The following is a 17,698-nucleotide window of genomic DNA, read 5'->3' as shown; positions in this document are numbered from 1 at the left end:
GCACAATAATCTGCCTCCATCAAGAGCTGGAGTGGAAGGAGTAAAAAAGAGAAGTGAAGATCGAAGGAAATCTGAAATCTAAAATAACAGTACTATTGGCAAAGAGAATAGCAACTTCTGTTCTCTAAGTCGGCCTCAGGGCATTTAATTTCAGTATTGCTCATCTTCACAAGGCCAGCCAGCCTCAGGGCCCGCATTGTTAAACCGTATTCACAAGCCATCGATTTTCCTCTGGGTTCTTAATCAGGACACAGGCAAGGTTCCATTTAAAAATCATTTTATTATTAACATAATCTTCCCATTTAGCCAAGTGTGGGTTGTGTATAAGGAATGTTGGTAAATATTCCATTTGAGACTTCTTTTTACATATTTCCATTGATAAATAAACTCTGAATTCACATAAAAAAGTTAAACTTAAATAACTAATATATTTTTGTAACAGGCATACATCAGTAAAATATAAATATTCTTGTACTCAGCCTTTGTTCTAAATAGAGATAACAATCAGCCACACATCACAGTTATTAACAACTAAAAAGAACTCAACTGATTTTCTGGCCTGGACTAAAACAGAGATGGAAACAGAAAATTCACATTTTGACTTTGGGCCAAAAGAGGTTGAGAGGCAGGAAAAGAACAGTTTTCATAACAGCCTTGTTAAAAATAGTCTGCTCTGCCACTGAATTTTAACTTGAATATATTATTCTACATTTGGTAGTTGATTCCATTATGATTTTATGTAACACTCAAATATCACTAATAAAATATGGCACATCATCCATGAACAATATAACGATGTTTTAAAACTACCAGGGCAAAAGTGTAGGCGATATGAGTGTTGGTTCTGGTTAGCCATTTTGTCCTCTCAGCGTAACATTAAGATATTGCATCACGTCACTGTTTTGGCCATTTTCCCYGCAAGAAACTGGAGTTTGTTACCTGTAGCTTTTTTTTTTTTTCATACTAACCAGTTACCAGCCAGCCTGATACACTAGGTTTCCTCACCCAGGGGTCAGACTAAGGTAAGTTTATCAAGACACCCTGTTAAAGGACTCTGGGAATGATGGTGAAAGGGACTACCGGACTGCTCGCTTCCAGCTCCAGCGCTGTCAGGAAGCATTCGGTTGCGGCATCGTCATTGCCTTGGGCCTGCAGCACCTCCCCTAGCCCGTTCCAGACCTCGTGGGCTGTGGAGTTCACCTGGACGGCGTCGCGGAGTATCTTCTCAGCCAAGCTGTAGCGCCCTAGCTGGTGAAGTATCAGAGCCTGCAATGAAACATGGGAAACAACGGTTGAGATTACGGAGCAGGACTTTTCTGAAGTTCAAATTCCACGCAGCAACAGTGAAATTAGTGCAGGTAGCCGATGGGTTCACAGTGTGATAAAGTACACAATTATTATTATTATTATTAAATTAACTTCCATTCAAATTCTACTTCTGATTCCAACTGAAAATAAAATGTTGAACACCTGATCCTAAAATCTTATGTGTATGATTGATTCTGCTACAGATCTCAAATGGCGCAGTGAGAAGATAAAATGAGACCATGAACCGGAGCATCTTATTCCATACCTGGAAGAGGAATTGCACCGAGACTAATATTGCACCATTAATAAAAGCTCATTAATTTATTATTAATAATAGCCCAGCAAGTAGATAACATCCTCAGGAGCTTCCTAGGCACATGATACGGGCTGACTGAAGCAGTGGAAAACTCCAGCCATCATATTCAGCTACACTACTGTGCAGGAAAAGTTCTAGAATTACCCAGTAAGTGAAAATTATTCAAGGATTATAATAATCTCAAAAATGTTATGCAGTTTTACTTTGTTATTTTCCATTGCAAAATGCACAATGACCAAAAATCTTTCCTTCCCAGAGAGGCGTCCTGATTACATGCTTACAGATACCTTACGACTTCTCCCCTCCCAGCCCGCACTCTTTGGATCATGATTTCTTTTATCTCTCTTTGTAAATCTGTCCCTTAAATCCTTACTAACCCAAGCACCGATGATTATAAAGCACTGAAATTCTGTGCAATCAGTGAATTGCCCATCACGCATTTCTGGAATTCTGCCCACCACACTTACTTGTGGTATATGCAGACTACTAACTCCTAACCAGAGGATTTTGGTTTGGGATATTTTTGAGGTGTCAAGTTAGCAAGCATTTCCAGAGCGGGTGAGCAGTACTTCAAATCAAAAGATCAGGTAACCCTTTGGGGATGGTATTTTTTCCCTGCAGAAAAGTGATCAGTGACTGGTAGGTTTCAGCTGCAAAATTATGAAAAATGAAGCAAAGCAGAATATATAAAGATGATTTGCATACAGTCAGCTTAGTATAACCACCTAACCCTAAAATTTACTACTACTATGTATAAAAAAGCACTTTATTTTGAAGAAAAGATTTTCTAATTCATTTTTAAAAATCTGCTTTCTTCCTCTTTTTTTTTTTGACAATTTGTATATTTTACACTAATTAAACATGTGAATCCTTYGAATATTGATAACATTTTTTTCCAAATACGCCAGACTATTTTTCTCCACTTGTTAAAGATCCAAGCTGTTCTTTTCAAGACCAAAGGAAACAACCAAACCTTGCAGATATAAGCATGTTAATGGGAATACAAACAAGTTATGTCACATCTGCCTTACTCCGCACGAGGGAAAAAAATGCAGAAAAGATTTTTCAAATGACAGAGCTAGAGAATCAATACTGGTTTTGTGAATGCTGTTATACTTTCCTAAGAACATAAGCTATTTAGTACTCGTGAAGGACATTGGCTTGCACAGAGCTGCTCTCACGCAGGCTCTCGGGAAACGGCAGTGCCTGCGATGCCATTGTGTTTCAGCGGGAGCCTCTCCGAAATCTCAGTTGTCCTCTTGGCTCCTGGGCTGGCCTGACGGAGAGAAATCTGCTTTTGGCAGCAGGACTGGGGGATCAGCTTGGCTTCCAAAGACCCCATGCAGTGGAAATCAGGCTCATTTCATGCAGGGCATCGAAAGGACAACGATATTTGCTTGCAATAGCTCTGGGCTGAACTCGAACAAGTCATCTAGAGAAAGACAACACGCTACCCTCCAGCTGTCAGTCCCTCTGAACGGTGGCCAGATGTCAGTTTACTGCGACTGTCCAGTTTGCAGATTTCCATCCCAAATCACTTCATTAAAATTCCAGGGCTCAGAATACATTAAATTCTTTGCAGTCCTTGCCTGACTTTGGGCTGTTAAGCACTACATTATAGACCACAGGGAAAAGGAGCAGGCATGTCTATCATGCAGCAACGTCCTTCAGGGACCTCACAGCGTCACCCATCTACAAAAACTGAGTTTACCAGCACATGCTTGCTCTCTGTACTAAACTCTGCAGGAAAAACAAAAACACCCAAACAYGCACACTCCTTTAAGATTCCTGGAAATCAATACAAATCATCACAGTCCCTAACTACACATTTTCATCTGGTTCCTAAATGGAAACAAAACTTGCCRCTCCCAGTTCTGGCCTTTACCTATTTGGCAGCAGATGACCAGACAACATATATTTGCCTAATGTTATGTCTCTCTTAATTCATGCCTGGAGATGGGCTTGAGCAACATCTCCAGATCACAACATATCAACTTGGGTGTCCCTCTAGATTTCTGCCAAGTGGCACATAGGGCACACCTTCAGACTTGGGCAGATTAGTTTAAAAACTAAACAACTAAGCAGAAGGCCTTCTCCCTGTAGTCTCTTTATACACAGGMACACAAACTTCCTTAAGAATAAGCACTGTAAGGATTCCAGAGTCCTATTTTTCAGCCAGTTCTATATTGTAAAGATGGGTTTTGTAACTCAGAAAACTCTGATAAGAGAAAGCTCTTACCAGAAACGGCACAGACAAGAAGTAAAGGGCATCTCTGAATAAACAAAGAGAATTTTTGTACCACCATTGCCAGTAATGAAAGTACTGCTTTAAGTCTGCTTCTGTAGTTTGGTGATGTTTACACTGCTCGCTCTGAGTAACCTGCTGTACTCAAATAGGTGGATTTGGGATTTTGTCTGCTTTAGAGGCGCCACTAGCCCTTCAAGCGCCCGCACTGTCACCAGGGCCGCGAGCCAGGAGCAGCAGGGACATTCCAGCGTCAGGACATATCACGCATGACTTGCTAATAATGAAAATTATCCTCCGTTGCTTGGGATCAGGACATGCTTTAGTCACTGGAAGACAAGGTTCTGCACAAGCTTCGCATCAAAACAAGAGCACAACCCAGGAGTTAATAAAAAAGAGGAGGAAAACATTTTTTCTTCACAAGTTACTTTTCAAGACCTTGCAAATTATTTTCTCATTCAGTCTGGAGTCACAAAGTCTCTCTTTATTTAGTCAATGATTTTGTGTGCATTTGCTCTCCCTCTGCCATCAGCTGCATGCATCGTTTTACAGTGCCCCCCCCCCCAGTGCTATTCTGTGCTCATTTCTCGAAACATCTSTCCAGGGACTGTTTTTATAGGGCTGAGTCAAGCCGGGACCAACCCCCGGACTGAGGGCCCCAAACACTGTTGTCAAAACATAAGTCGTTTGTTGTTGTTCAGTATCTCCTAGGTACCTACACAAATACAGTCAAGCAAAAGAGCTATCGAGTCTGAACAGAACAGAAATATCTTAATGACAGAACAGAAATATCTCAATGTTTCATCCAAAAGATTTAGCTGAATTGATAGAGACTTTTGTTCTTACTTATCTTGCATGCATCAATGAACTGGGATTACATCCTCTGTATTCTGGATTGCAGCTGGGGACTGATCTTATTTARTGTTTTAATTAATGACCCAACACAAGAATAACAAGAATGATAATAAAACCAAGTAACAAAAAGGTAAGAGGAAATATGGCAGAACGCAGGAATACGAAGTGGAAGGTAACACAACGGTAACAAGGAAGTTCTGCTGCATGGTCGAGGCTTGTTGCCTGCAAGCAACTTAGGAGAAGGGCTTGGACACAGCAGGCAATCACAGGATGGCAACGTGAAAGAGTGCCAGCATGGAAGGAGACAAYGCAAGCGACAGCAGGAGAGGTTTCCGGTAGCAAGAAAGTGGATTTTAGCCGCTGTGCTGGATACAACTATAGTTAAGACCTTGTCTGGAGTCTTACGTAGTCCTCCCCACTCAAAAAATCATTCAGAGGTACAGAAAGTGACTACTGAGATAGCTACAAACTTAATTTACAAGGGAAAACTGTCAGGCTTAGCTTGTTTAATCAAGAAATAAAAAACTGAGGAGATGAAGTTACTTGCTATAAAAACAGTAGAGGGAATAGAATAGAGAAAAGCTATTTTAGCTAGAAAATAATGCTGGCACAAGAATAAATGCGTATAAATTGGCTGTGAGTAAGTTTACCAAAACAACATTAAAGGRTTCTTAGTAATTGTGGTAGAGAGATTTTGGAACAGCCTTCTACTCACAACAGTAGGGTGAAAAATAAGTAGTTTTTAAGACCGAGTCCTACGCAAGAAGTTTGCATGGTTGGATGTTTATGAGGAGGAGATTGGTCAAGATGACCCAGGGAGCTTCTGCTACTCCTGTTACAGTATCAGTTTCTCCATGAAGTGCATATCCATATTCCTTTAAGTCATCAGAGGAAAAAGTGATAATATTTTCATGCTTGTAGATGCCACTACTTGACGCTTCTGCCGTAAGAAAAAAAATTCTCTTAAGTCTGAGTTTCACTTCAGAAGCAGATGCAGAGAAATGTCCAACTAATTAATATAAAGATTAAAAAGCGAAATTATGGTAAGTATTCAGATTATTTTTGTTGAAAGAAAAAGGAAAACTAAGATGACAAATTTAAAGGATTTTGAAATCTCCAAATCCAAGAGGTTTTTCCCTTAACATAGTCATAGCCTTCTGGCTACAGAAAGGTGCACAGTGGAATTGTCAAACGCAGGCAAGACAAGATGTTTAGTTACCACTTCAACAGAACCCTAGGTCCTTACTCCATTTAGCTGCCTAAGTACATCACTACTCATCTACTTGTATCCTAGATAACCAAGATATCTTTAAAATTTGATCTGTGGTGATTGCACAATAAATCCACTAATTGCAATTAACACATTCTTTAAGAAGCTGGAATTACATTTTTATATATAGCTGATGCCTCAAAATTATGTTATTATACAGCATTATGTTTTTATATAGCATCCCCTTGCATTTTCAACACAGTAAGGCTACTTTTCCTTAACTAAAGGCAAGATTTTTAAAAAGAGAAACATTTGAACAAATTCTAATTTCCAAATGCAGCTTGACAGTCTCCAAGTAAAATCTTCAGTTAGCAGAAAAAATCATTATTTATTAATAGAATTTCATGACATCAAATCTGAATAATACAGTAAGCTACTATATACAGTAAAAAYTGCTTAAATAAACATAGTGTAGTCTTCACTGTGAAGATACTTTTTTTTCCCCAAAATAACCTTCTCTCTTTTCACATTAACCTGTCACAATGATTATACTAAACAGTTAATAAAAAACATAAATCTAGAAAAACAAACACTGAACAAAAATAAAAAACTAATTAARTAATTGGTTTCCAATTTTAAAGAAATGATTAAAACTAGACATTTGGATGAGACTAGAAGGGCCACTTTTTAAATTTGCATTTAGGTAAATGCAGATCTCAAAAATTCATTATTTTCCCCTGGGGGGGGGAAAGAAAACTTATGGCTTTTAAAAATATGTCTCAGTGAATCAGAGCTTTATCATTAGGTGACAAACATGAGATCTGCAATAAGTACAAAAAAATAGGAACACTACTAAGATCGCTACAGTTCCTTCATTCAGTGTGACTAACAGTTCCTACGTAAGAAAGCTAGAGATTCTCTTAAGGTCTGTCTGTCTATCTACCTTGGCATCCCATCTGGAAAATAAGTAGCTCCCAACAGGAGCACCACTTGACATTTTTTCCTTTGATCACCTGGTACCAAATGGAACAATTTCATTTTCTCTGAGAAGAAAAAAAAAGAAACTTAGAATGATGAAAGATGTTCTCAAAAGTCATGAAAATTAATTCATAGCAGAAAAGTTGCAACAGAGATTTTGATTTTTGATTTCACCTTCTTCAGAGACTGAAGCTCTGAACCCTCTCATAAAGCCCGCAGAGAAAGAAACTGCTAACTGGGAGAAAGCGAAAGTCCCAGAAAAAGAAATATGGTGAATCGAACATGAAGAAAGGGTCAGAAACAGGCTTAACACCTGCAGCCCATAGAGCTGCAAAAGACCTCTCAACTACGGAAGCTTGAGGTCTACTAGACAAGATTATTTTTTCCCCCATATTACTATCACAAGAATTGTTCTCTAAAGTGGGTCTATATTTGTATAACTAAGATTTTATATAGCTAAAAATATATCTCAAATCTAAAATTTTCCCTTGCAAAAACAATAGATGCAAGAAAACATTATGAGTGGGTGAAAATCAAAACCGGACTGATTTTGTTTTTAATAATGACAGTAGTACAAACACTACTTGCCTGCTTCACCAATGACCTGCTGACGTCAAATGACCTAAAAGCTGCAAATGTATCACTAGATGCAGAACAAGACAGATGTTGAATGACTGTTAAAAGTTACAATAAGAGGCCTATGGACCTCATYACATCCAACCCCCAGCAAGTCTCCTAGTTCACTATTGTTTTTTCAATCATTTTTCTTACAAGCTTCCAACCTAACAGAGAATAGTGACTTGCAAAAAGACACAAAATATGCTATATAAAAAAAAAMCATGAAAATGAATAATTTTGACCACAACAATTACACAACTTAATATGCGACACTTAGATAGCAAATCCATATGCACTGTAATTTTAGCATCACAAAACTGCCTCTCATTGCATGCTGCTTTTTCAGTCTATTTTGCATGTGCTAAGGTGGTTGCTATTTTCAAGCAAATCAATCAAACTTGAAGGTTTACTAGGGACTTGACAGTGTTATGCTATAATAATGAAACAGAAGTGCTAGTGAGACAAAACCAAAAAAGAAATGTTCTGTAGTGTATGAAAAATAAGTAAAATTCTATATCTGGTATTTTGCATATCTTGTGATAAAAATACGCATGTTTTAAATGTATTCCACGGTCAATATAAATGTGTTTCTTTTTGGTTCTGTGTATTTTGCATTTATAATACAAAATGAAACAGTGAGTTATTTATATGCTATTCGCTCCTATTTTCCTCTTAGCAGATTAATTCATACTGAAACATGCCCATCTAAAAGTAGTACACCATTGCATAGGAAATCATTTAATTCCTTCAGTGGAAGGAGACAGTTGCATGTTTAATCATTGTAAGCAGCTACTTCCTGCAAATGAGGAAAAAAACCTCACATGCTGCATCAGTTGAAAGGGGAAAAAAAAGCCATTCCATCAGAAAAGCAATGAATAAACATAGCTCTGTGCCTGCGATGACAGGGATTTTGATGGGTTTTCATATTTAACAATTTGACCAACCGCAAACACTTACAAATAAAGGCTATTTTCTGCCATTTTTATTTATTTTTATTTATTTATTTAAGTACAGACTAAATGACAAGGTGAGCCTCAGTTTAGATTTACGCTGTTTCAAAGCACAAATATTTGTCTTGGGAAATAAATAAAGAATTAAAAGCAGCACAGCGAAGCGGAATCTAGCCCTCGCCTGCAATTCCCCTCCCTTCCCCTACACCAAGGTACCCCCGAAAGGTATCCGAAGGTATCCGATTGCATCCCCGGCTGCAAAACACTTGTTGCTAGGTGAAAACCTACTGCTTGGCAACAGCTTTTTAAAACAACAACTTTGCCTCTGCTGCTCACCGCGCGTTGTGTTGCCAGCGTGAAGTAACGCAGGCGCGTGGTCGTTGGTGCATCTGTGTATTTATAACCCCCTCGAAAACGCCCGGCCCCTTCCCACGGGAATGTGTTTGCCTCTTAGTTCRTTACTGTTCCCAGCTGATGACGAAGAAAGCTTCAAAATGGAAAGTGTTTTCTTCTTTTATTTTTTATTTGCTGATCACTGACTTTATCAAAATGGAAGCTCTTGAGGGGCTTTTTAAAGATAACATGATCTTGCTGCTATAATTTTGATTTGCAGTTTATGTGACCATCGTATCACATGAAGATTGAATTWCTACCAGAGTGCAGCATAAGAATGAATTTGCTATAGCAAGTGCACTGGAAGCAAACAAAACACCTTACYGACAGGACAAAAAAGCTAATTATTATTATCTAACTTTTTAAATCTCCACCTGAAAATTATGCTGAGGGCCTCTTTCAAAGGCTGTATCTACAATCACGGCACGAACAGCACGAGCCTACCTTTAAATGTCCGATCACCGCAGCTCTGGCAAGTGCTGGGAATACCGTGTGCCAGCTAAGCACAGTCCTAGCGCGCCGATGCCGGCCAGCTCTGAATTTGGAGCATTCGCCATCTCTTGCAAAYGTTGGAAATTTGCACCCAAATGTTACAGCACGAGGCGGCGTTACGGGTGCTGCGGCTCGGCGTCACCCTCGACTTCAGCCTGCAGCCATCGCGCGCAAGTGAGGAAAGAGGCTCTTCCTCACTATATACAAGTGTGCTATACCAAGTGCCTAGGATCCTTGAAGCCCATACACCTGAAATCTAAGCAAAATCTTGACTTTACRGGAATTGAGGTTACTGTAAATTCAGTGTCATTCAGCAGTCTCCACTGCTTGAAGACCGTAGGTTGGGTTAGCACATCTGAAGGTTCCTGTGTTTGAAAGCTTGTGCTCCATGCAAAATTAGTATTGATAGAGACATAATAAAAAAATTCCTAATATTAGTAAAATGTTGGTACCATTAAAGAATAAAAAATAAGAATTAGTAAAGCCATGACTTTTTAGAAGCTAACATTATAATATTTAAGCAYGAAATTAAATATATTAGCATTTTTCCTCATAAAAGTTTTTCTGTAAAACCACAATGAACATACAGGTGATACACGACTCCTGAAAATAATGATTAAAAAAAAAAAACCCCATCAAATGCTCTAATAAACAAATCAGTCTAAAGTCAGGGGACTAGCTAGTTCACAAGAAAAAAAAAACATAGTTCCAATTTCTGTACAAGGTTCTGTGATTACAATTTATAATTAACAGAACAGTTAGAGAAGTTAGTTCAAGTCTGAGTACTTCGGAGTTTGCTGGCCAGACAGCCTCTTTATTTTCAAGGCTAGTTCTTGTAGTCTATCCTTGTCCACACTCAAGACTACAGGTAATACCATCTATTTCTCTGAACTTTTGAGACTATGGAAAGAGTTTCAGGGAAAAAAAAAAGAAAAAAGTGAACGATACTCTTCTAAAATGCCATCTTCTTATTTATGCATCCATATTGCTTTCATATATTCTGACAAATGTTGTATTAAATATTTAGTCAGAATGCAGTATAAGATGGCCAATCCTTTCATGAGCAAAATTAAATAGGAATGTAAATGCAAAGATTATTAAAGCATGTCATTCACTTTTACTTTTGCCCTTAGCCAAAGAGACTTCTGCATACCGAGCTACGTACCTGCATATGCCATAGCGAAGTGTAAGACTAATGACATGCATTACACGCATTACAGCAGAGTAGCCCGTACCAGACCAACATTGCAATAACATCAATCAATCCAAAGTAACATTTTAATCATCTCTAAGAAAGAGTTTGTTTTTAATAAAACAGAAAAATAGAGGAGATCTTAAAGCTGACAATAGTGGAAACAGCTCTGTGCGTTGCTCGAGGAAGAGAGGCTGAGAGGGGTACAACACTCCATGAGACGCAGACTATTTCCCCCTTCAACCAAAGCAGATCTGAAACGCCATCTGCTCCTCAAATCCCATGCACCACTACGGGGAAGAGACATCTACGTGCAATTTTGCAGAAATCTTCTGGGATGAGGGGGAACACACCTTCTTTTCACCTCCCCAGCTTTTAAGTGAAACACAGAAGTTGCAGATAATCACTGCTAAACTGATCCCTCTTCAAGGGAAGGATATTTTCAGTATGAACGGAAGCCATGCACATACCCATCCGTGCACCATCAGGGAGAAATCAGAACAGCCAACACTAACTACCGGCTAAGAAAGGGCCTTTAACATTTTTAGGAAAACAAAACAAAAAAATCCCACAAAACTACCCTGGTATATTGATTTATCTTAAACAAAACATGAAGAAATTGAATATACTCAAAGAAAATACCTTCTAAAACCTAAGAAAACCAGTACTGGACAATTAAAGAGAGAAACCCCAAATAGAAGTATTCTGAGGAATAAACAGTAAAAGTAAAGCAAAAAAATACACACACTTCAACAAATCAGCTTTTTCTACTATTGATCTGGAAGCAAACAAATATAGGTTCAGTATCACTTGCCTTTAATAGTTCAAATCCATATGAACCTCTCAGGCTTTTTCATAAGTCTCCTCGTAAATCTTTGTGGATTATTGTTCATTTTTTATTTAAAATTTGCCCACAATAAAATATTTTTGATTTAATTAATACTAGATCAGAAAAGACCTCTTAAGCCATTCATTTTACTCCTCGTTGTTACAGACAAGCTCAGCGTAGAATTTCTTCTAAAAAACCCACAAAGTTCTATACTGTTTAGACTTTAATTCTGGGAATCAAATCATCTTCCCAATGTTTTTCCTAGCTGCATTATTTTTGTTTGCTGTAGTGCAAATGTCACCTTGCTTTACTTTCATGATGCTAATTTGTCTCATGTATTTACATGGAGCATACATTTATTGTTGATGCTTTTTCAGATAAAGCAAAGGTCCTTGTAAACGTTCCCATTCCCCACAGGCAACACTTTGAAGGCTTTCCACCGCTACAGTTCAGTTATCAGTTAAGCACTCACTGTGTGCAACAACCCGGACGCAAGCTCCAGCCCAGTTTTGTCAGCCAGCTACATTACTCGGGCACAAGGGACTCACTGGGCCAGCCCGGGAGGGCACCCAAGTGAAACCCGCGCTGTTGGTCAGCCTCGTCCCATTTTGCTGGGCATGGCAGCCTCCATACCTAGGGAACGTGATGTGACCACAGTGTGGCATGAACAGTATCACCTTCCATAAGGGAAGGAGGGAAAAAAAAAAAAAAAAAAAAAAAAAGGCACACAAAAGTTGATGTCCCAGGTTGGGTTCAGCTGACTCGGGAACAGTGGAAATGCAGCTCTTGCAGTCAGATCAACCAGGACTCCCAGCTCTTCGTCCTCCCATCATTTCCACCCCCCTGTTCTTACTCTCGTACTTTATATTTGTGAGTGACATTGCACTTCTACTACCCAAGGCCTAAAGAGTCTGCCAAATTATGCTTTTAATGAAACCTTGCTCCTTTAACTGTTTTCCCCAAATATATGAAGTATATTTACTTTTCCGCAATCTTGTGTTAGCTTACGTTTCATTAAGTATTTCTGGAATAATGATTTGTTATTTCATCTACCAGTTCTTAAAGAATTCTGGTCAACTCCTCCGCACCCCTCTTCTACTGAGTGCTTTAAGATCTGCAGTTACCTCTATTTGCATACTTTCATTTCCACTACCAATGTTGCCTTTGCCATTCGCGATAAATATCTCATTTCTGTTCAAAGCAGGCAAAATACTAGTTTACATGGTTATGGACTTTTTACAAATGTTTTTCCATCACCACACTGATTGACGTAGTACTGCTGCAGTTATTTTAAGGCTAGTGAAATCCATTTTCTGAACAGTGCACGTTAGCGCATTAGGCTAGAATCTGCTCAGAAAACTGGTGCAATTCTGAGCACCTTTTCTCCCTCATTCCTTTCCTTTSGTTTGTTACCGCCAGCTGACAGGCCTTGGAAAAGATTTGAATCCTGCTYCCAAGGGTAGCAGAATCTTGTCCATTTGAGTCACTTTTCTAGATCACTGGAGCACATTTGCAGGACGAGCACAAGGAGGCCAGAAAAGGCACTCCCACATAAAGCTAGGATTTGATCAGAGTAAGCAAGCTGAGAAGTCAAGGCTCATTGAGCGAAGAGCTGAAATTCAGAGCGGCAGCTTCCACTCTTCAGGACACGAGATACAGCAACAGTGTGGGCTGGGGGGAAGGTGGGAATTCTGGAACATAGCTTAGGCAGCTGCTGAGTGTGGCGTGAATATGAACATTTCCTACCAACTACTCTGCTAAACACATGGATTTTATCTTAGGGAAAACATTCAGATGTAAATGTTGCACTAAACTGAATGAAATGCACGCAGTAGAAAGACCGCACCTACTAATAAGACTTCCTAAAATTTTAGGAAGCTTGTGGTTTGATTCCGCAGCAAATGACTTTGGGATGTCCAGGATAAAGCTGCACCATTTATTTTAATCACAAGTATCACAGGCTGCTTGATGCAAACTTTAATAGATCTGAGAGCATTTCATACTCTTTTAGACTTTACATCAAGAACAGTTATTTCTGGCAACTGTAACCTACCAACTTCTGGCTAGGCATTCAATTAATGTGATAAAGCATCATCACACGCTGCATTAGTGTCATAGCACTTCATAGCCCTCTGGTAAATCTTCAGGTCTGTGACCCTCATAACACCATCTGTTCTGAAGTCATTGTGGCTATGACTTTCTCAAATGGTCATAAATTAAAAACCAGACAGAATCCCAAAGAAGCTATTGTCAGCTGTCAGGATAAACCGTAACATAGACCATAAGGGCTGAAAAATAAAATAAAAAATCAGAAATTGAAATGGCTCTGCAGCTGCTAGAGATCTGCTTATTCATCTTTTGCACATTTGTAACTACTTGACAATATCTGCTTTAGTGTATTACCAGCYCCCTCAATTAGCATATAAAGGGTTTTGTTTTTTAAAAAAAGTCTCTATAATTAAAAATAATCTTAAAAAAAAAGTCTCTTATTAAAAAAAGAAAAAAAAAAAGTCTCTATAATTAAAAATAATCTTAAAAAAAANAAAAAAAAAAAAAAAAAAAAAAAAAAAAAAAAAAAAAAAAAAAAAAAAAAAAAAAAAACACTTCCCAGCAGAGAAACTTTAATTTGGAAACCAAGGTAAAAGTAGCTCTCTCTTTTAGTAGGTCAGATATCTTCTTCTGGAAGATGAGTATTTTTCTGAAGAGCTACCTAACAAAACCCTTGTCCATCTAGATATAGAGCTTGGATACTATTTTCATGCTGARTGTATTCTAAAGAAATATTGAGTGTATACGTTCTTTTATTTTTTTTTACTTCTACGATCCTTCACTGGTAAGGTCCAACATTCTACTTCTGCTTTCTAACACTCAYGGTGGATTATTTTGTGTAAATACATGTTATGCTACCAAGTCATTTAGCTAACTAACCTAACGTAGCAGAACACATTACACTATGTTCTTGAATCATTTTTAAAAGCTAACTTAACACTTAGCTCCAGGAGCAATGATCCTCAAGAAGCCTGTTTTTGTTTTCTAATGATTTTGTCTCATATTCCTACAGCTGAATATCTGTAAATTCTCTCTMTTGTGGACTTGTTGATGTCTAATAAAATACTTGAAATCATGAAGCAGTTTTGGTGGTCCTTCCTCTTGTCTCTATTTTCATAAAACCTGCACTAGATTAATTTTTTAARGTCCTTTCTTCTACTACGCAGATGAAATTTGCTAACGAGAAGTTACAACAAAAATACACAAACAATAGTGATTTGATAAATCTGACTTCCTAAGGAAACCAGTCATAAGAAGAAAGTTCAATGTCCTACAAACAGTCTATCAGCAGTGCCTGCAGGAGACTGACCACACAGAGCAGCAACAAATCATTTCACTGGCCCCACTGATTAAAAACAATAATCAATGAATCACAACCTGGAAAAAAATTATATCTGAAATTAATGTTTCAGTTCCATGTGTAAAAAGAACATTAATAACTGCACTAATGAATGCTACTAATTCAAAGTTTTTAGAAAAAACATCAGATGTACACATCCTAATGGGCCTAATTAAACTGAGCTATATTGCACAAGCACTTTGGGCCATATTCTGTCCTCACAGTGCTTTACTTTCAACAGAGTGTGAACAATGTTTTTTGTTTTCACATTGCTGCCAAAAAGGTGCTTTGCTAATGGTCTGCTTTGCTCAGTTCATCTGATCAGTAGCTGTAAGGCTGGAGATAAGGCAGAACTTCAAGATCAAATGCTTTATGTGAAGATATATGGGTATGTACACTTCATTTTAACATCTCAGGGCTTTGCTAGTACCTCTTTTCCCTTAAGTTCTAAGCCTGTCCCTGAGAAAGAAGAAAAGCTGTTTTCAAAAAGCAACTTTAAAAAACAATTCAGAGGTATTCCTTGAAAACCAACTTCCTTAAAGCACTACAACAGCATCTATTATAATGCAATGTTTCTCAAATTTGCATGAAAAAGCTCTATTTAAAGCTAGATACTTGCATTGTGTGTCAGGTCTGAGATTAGGGGAGAAAGGCTGGAAGAGCTTTCTTACTTTCCAGAGACTCTGGTAAGTGCATTTTAAAACAATGCAAGTACAAAACTATATTCAACCTCAACATCTGGAAAATAATAAATATTTACATCCATTTTGACAAAGTTAAAAACTGCCACGTTATTAAACTGCCACCTCTTGTACACCTCTCACTCAACACAGAGTGGACACAYAGAGTTGTGGTTTGCATAGTGTTACCCAAGAGATACCCTGCCCCAAGAATATCATCCCTCTTTAGGAAGAAGCTGGGCTAAGAAGTCTTATTCAAAACTATATGATGCACATGACGGCAATAATTAGAACAAATAAACAACCTAACTCCCAAAGGTAATATATAATACTGGTCCTCTGCATCCAACATGCATGAGCTGCATGCTATAYGTGCAGCCATATGTAAGCACGTTACACATGGTCACCAACTATAAATATCTTCCAGCTTCCAAGAGCACGAAGATGATTTAGCTCTTTTCTGTCCAAGACCAGAYAGAAGTCTGATTTGAGAGACAGGAGGCTGTGTCAGACCTGAACACCTGAGAAAAATTATCAGCCTATTATAACAAAAGCAGTAATCTTTTTTCCTTCAGATCTCTATATCCATAACTTCATGTCTATTGCTGGCTACAAGTAGGCTTTTCTTGAAGTTCCTGCCAAGCAATAATGCCTAGTAACATAAGATCGATCAATCTATGGAGGTAATTTGCCTTTATTGCCTGTAAAACTACATCACTACAACATGCTGCTAAGTTTGACTGAGCTCTCAAAACCAGATCAAATAGGAATAGAAGTACTGATGCCACAGGTATTTCTGAAACAGTTTGCTATCCACTTGGAAAGTCTCCAGAACCAGCCAAATGTCTCAGTTGCAATGACTTGGGAATAATTACATTCACGGAATGAAACTAAGATAACGCTGACAAGACCTTCCAGAAAGGAGAATAGTTTGGGAAAGGGAGATGCAGCTAAATGACTTAAGTATTATTAAAAAGTATTAAAAGTTCTACAGTGAATTTGGAACAAGGGCTTTATTTTACTTGGTGTGTACCAAAATGGCTATCAAGAAGCTGCCACATACGCATGCAAAGGCAGTAACTATCACAAAAGGCCCCAACCACTGATAAATGATATAGCCACCTGGATCTTCTACATTTAAGCAGGAGATCTATAAGTGACAGAGTATTACATTTAAATATCACATAGAAGAAATATTCTTAGTCTGTTGACCACTTGACAAGGAAAACCCCACAAAAACACCCCCTGGAACACCCTTAGCAGGCAGCAGGAATATTGATGCTGCTGCCAAAAGGGCCCTACACAACCAACTGATACATTTCAAATCCTCATGGGGAGGATCATTTTCTTCAGGAATCAAATGGACGAGAGAAAATAAGCATGGAAATTRAAAGTGACGCTTATGAACATAATGCACAGAAACAGAAATCAGGAGGCTTGTATCACAGTAAACACTCGGTAAATCACAACCTCTGTATCCCAGTTTCCCCACTTTCTGAATATATAATATACACTGCTGAGCAAAATCTACTTGAAACTTAACATGTTCACCACTCAATCACATGCAAGGCCTTAGAACAGATGCTGAAGGAAGGAATGTTTAACAGTATGGCAGTAGGGGAAAAGGAGAATAAAAACATAATATATGTTTACCACAGGTTAGACACTAAGCTAGTATGGCACAGTATTCAATTAGCTAGATAATTCCAGCCAAATAAAAAAAAATTGTACAAATAAATTTGACTGGATTTCAGTGAAGTATCAGAACAGTGGCACACAGGAAAAAAACTGAACTAGAGATAGCACGGAGCACAGTAAGAATATAAAAATGAGTTAAGAACTAGCTGAGAAGGAAATGAYTCGTTTGCAAATAGGAATGGAGAAGGTTGGCAGACTTCTAAGGTTTGGCACTGAGCCCAAACCTTGTTTAATCTAAAGTCTTAGCAGGTATGTACCAAGAATGTGCTGATGAAATGTGGTTGCAACAAAGTTATGGCACGGAGGGAGGCCATCCAAAGGTGTCTGGTAAACATCTCCTGCAGTCCAGAATTAGAGCCACAGTGGTTTTATCTGGAAGCCCATTTTCATCTCCCATTTGCTAACTCTAGTAACAGAAGACAGCAGTTAGTTTTATTCAGATAAAATGTAGCTTCATTTTAGCGAGAAAAGAGAATGCAGCACTCAAGGTGGCCAGTCTAAGACATGTCTCTGTTTTTCTACTGAGAAATCAGGAGGTGGCAGGTT

At 38.3% G+C, this 17,698-nt stretch overlaps 1 protein-coding gene across 1 annotated transcript in view; it reads right to left on the bottom strand.

Moving 5' to 3' along the window:
• Positions 1–260: 260 nt before the first annotated feature.
• TTC7B (tetratricopeptide repeat domain 7B) overlaps positions 261–17,698 on the bottom strand; it is a 128,043-nt gene continuing 110,605 nt past the window's right edge. Inside the window, exon 22 of the mRNA XM_085317638.1 lies at positions 261–1,266. Within this exon, the coding sequence (XP_085173764.1) occupies positions 1,045–1,266 (222 nt within the window). The 3' untranslated portion in view covers positions 261–1,044. The remainder of the gene's footprint in view (positions 1,267–17,698) is intronic.

This window comes from Rhea americana, unplaced genomic scaffold (assembly GCF_003343005.1).
Source record: "Rhea americana isolate MKP2758 unplaced genomic scaffold, rheAme1 scaffold_5, whole genome shotgun sequence".
NCBI lineage: Eukaryota > Metazoa > Chordata > Aves > Rheiformes > Rheidae > Rhea > Rhea americana.
Note: the sequence above shows the minus strand (reverse complement) of the source record. Positions and strands in the feature narration are given on the sequence as shown.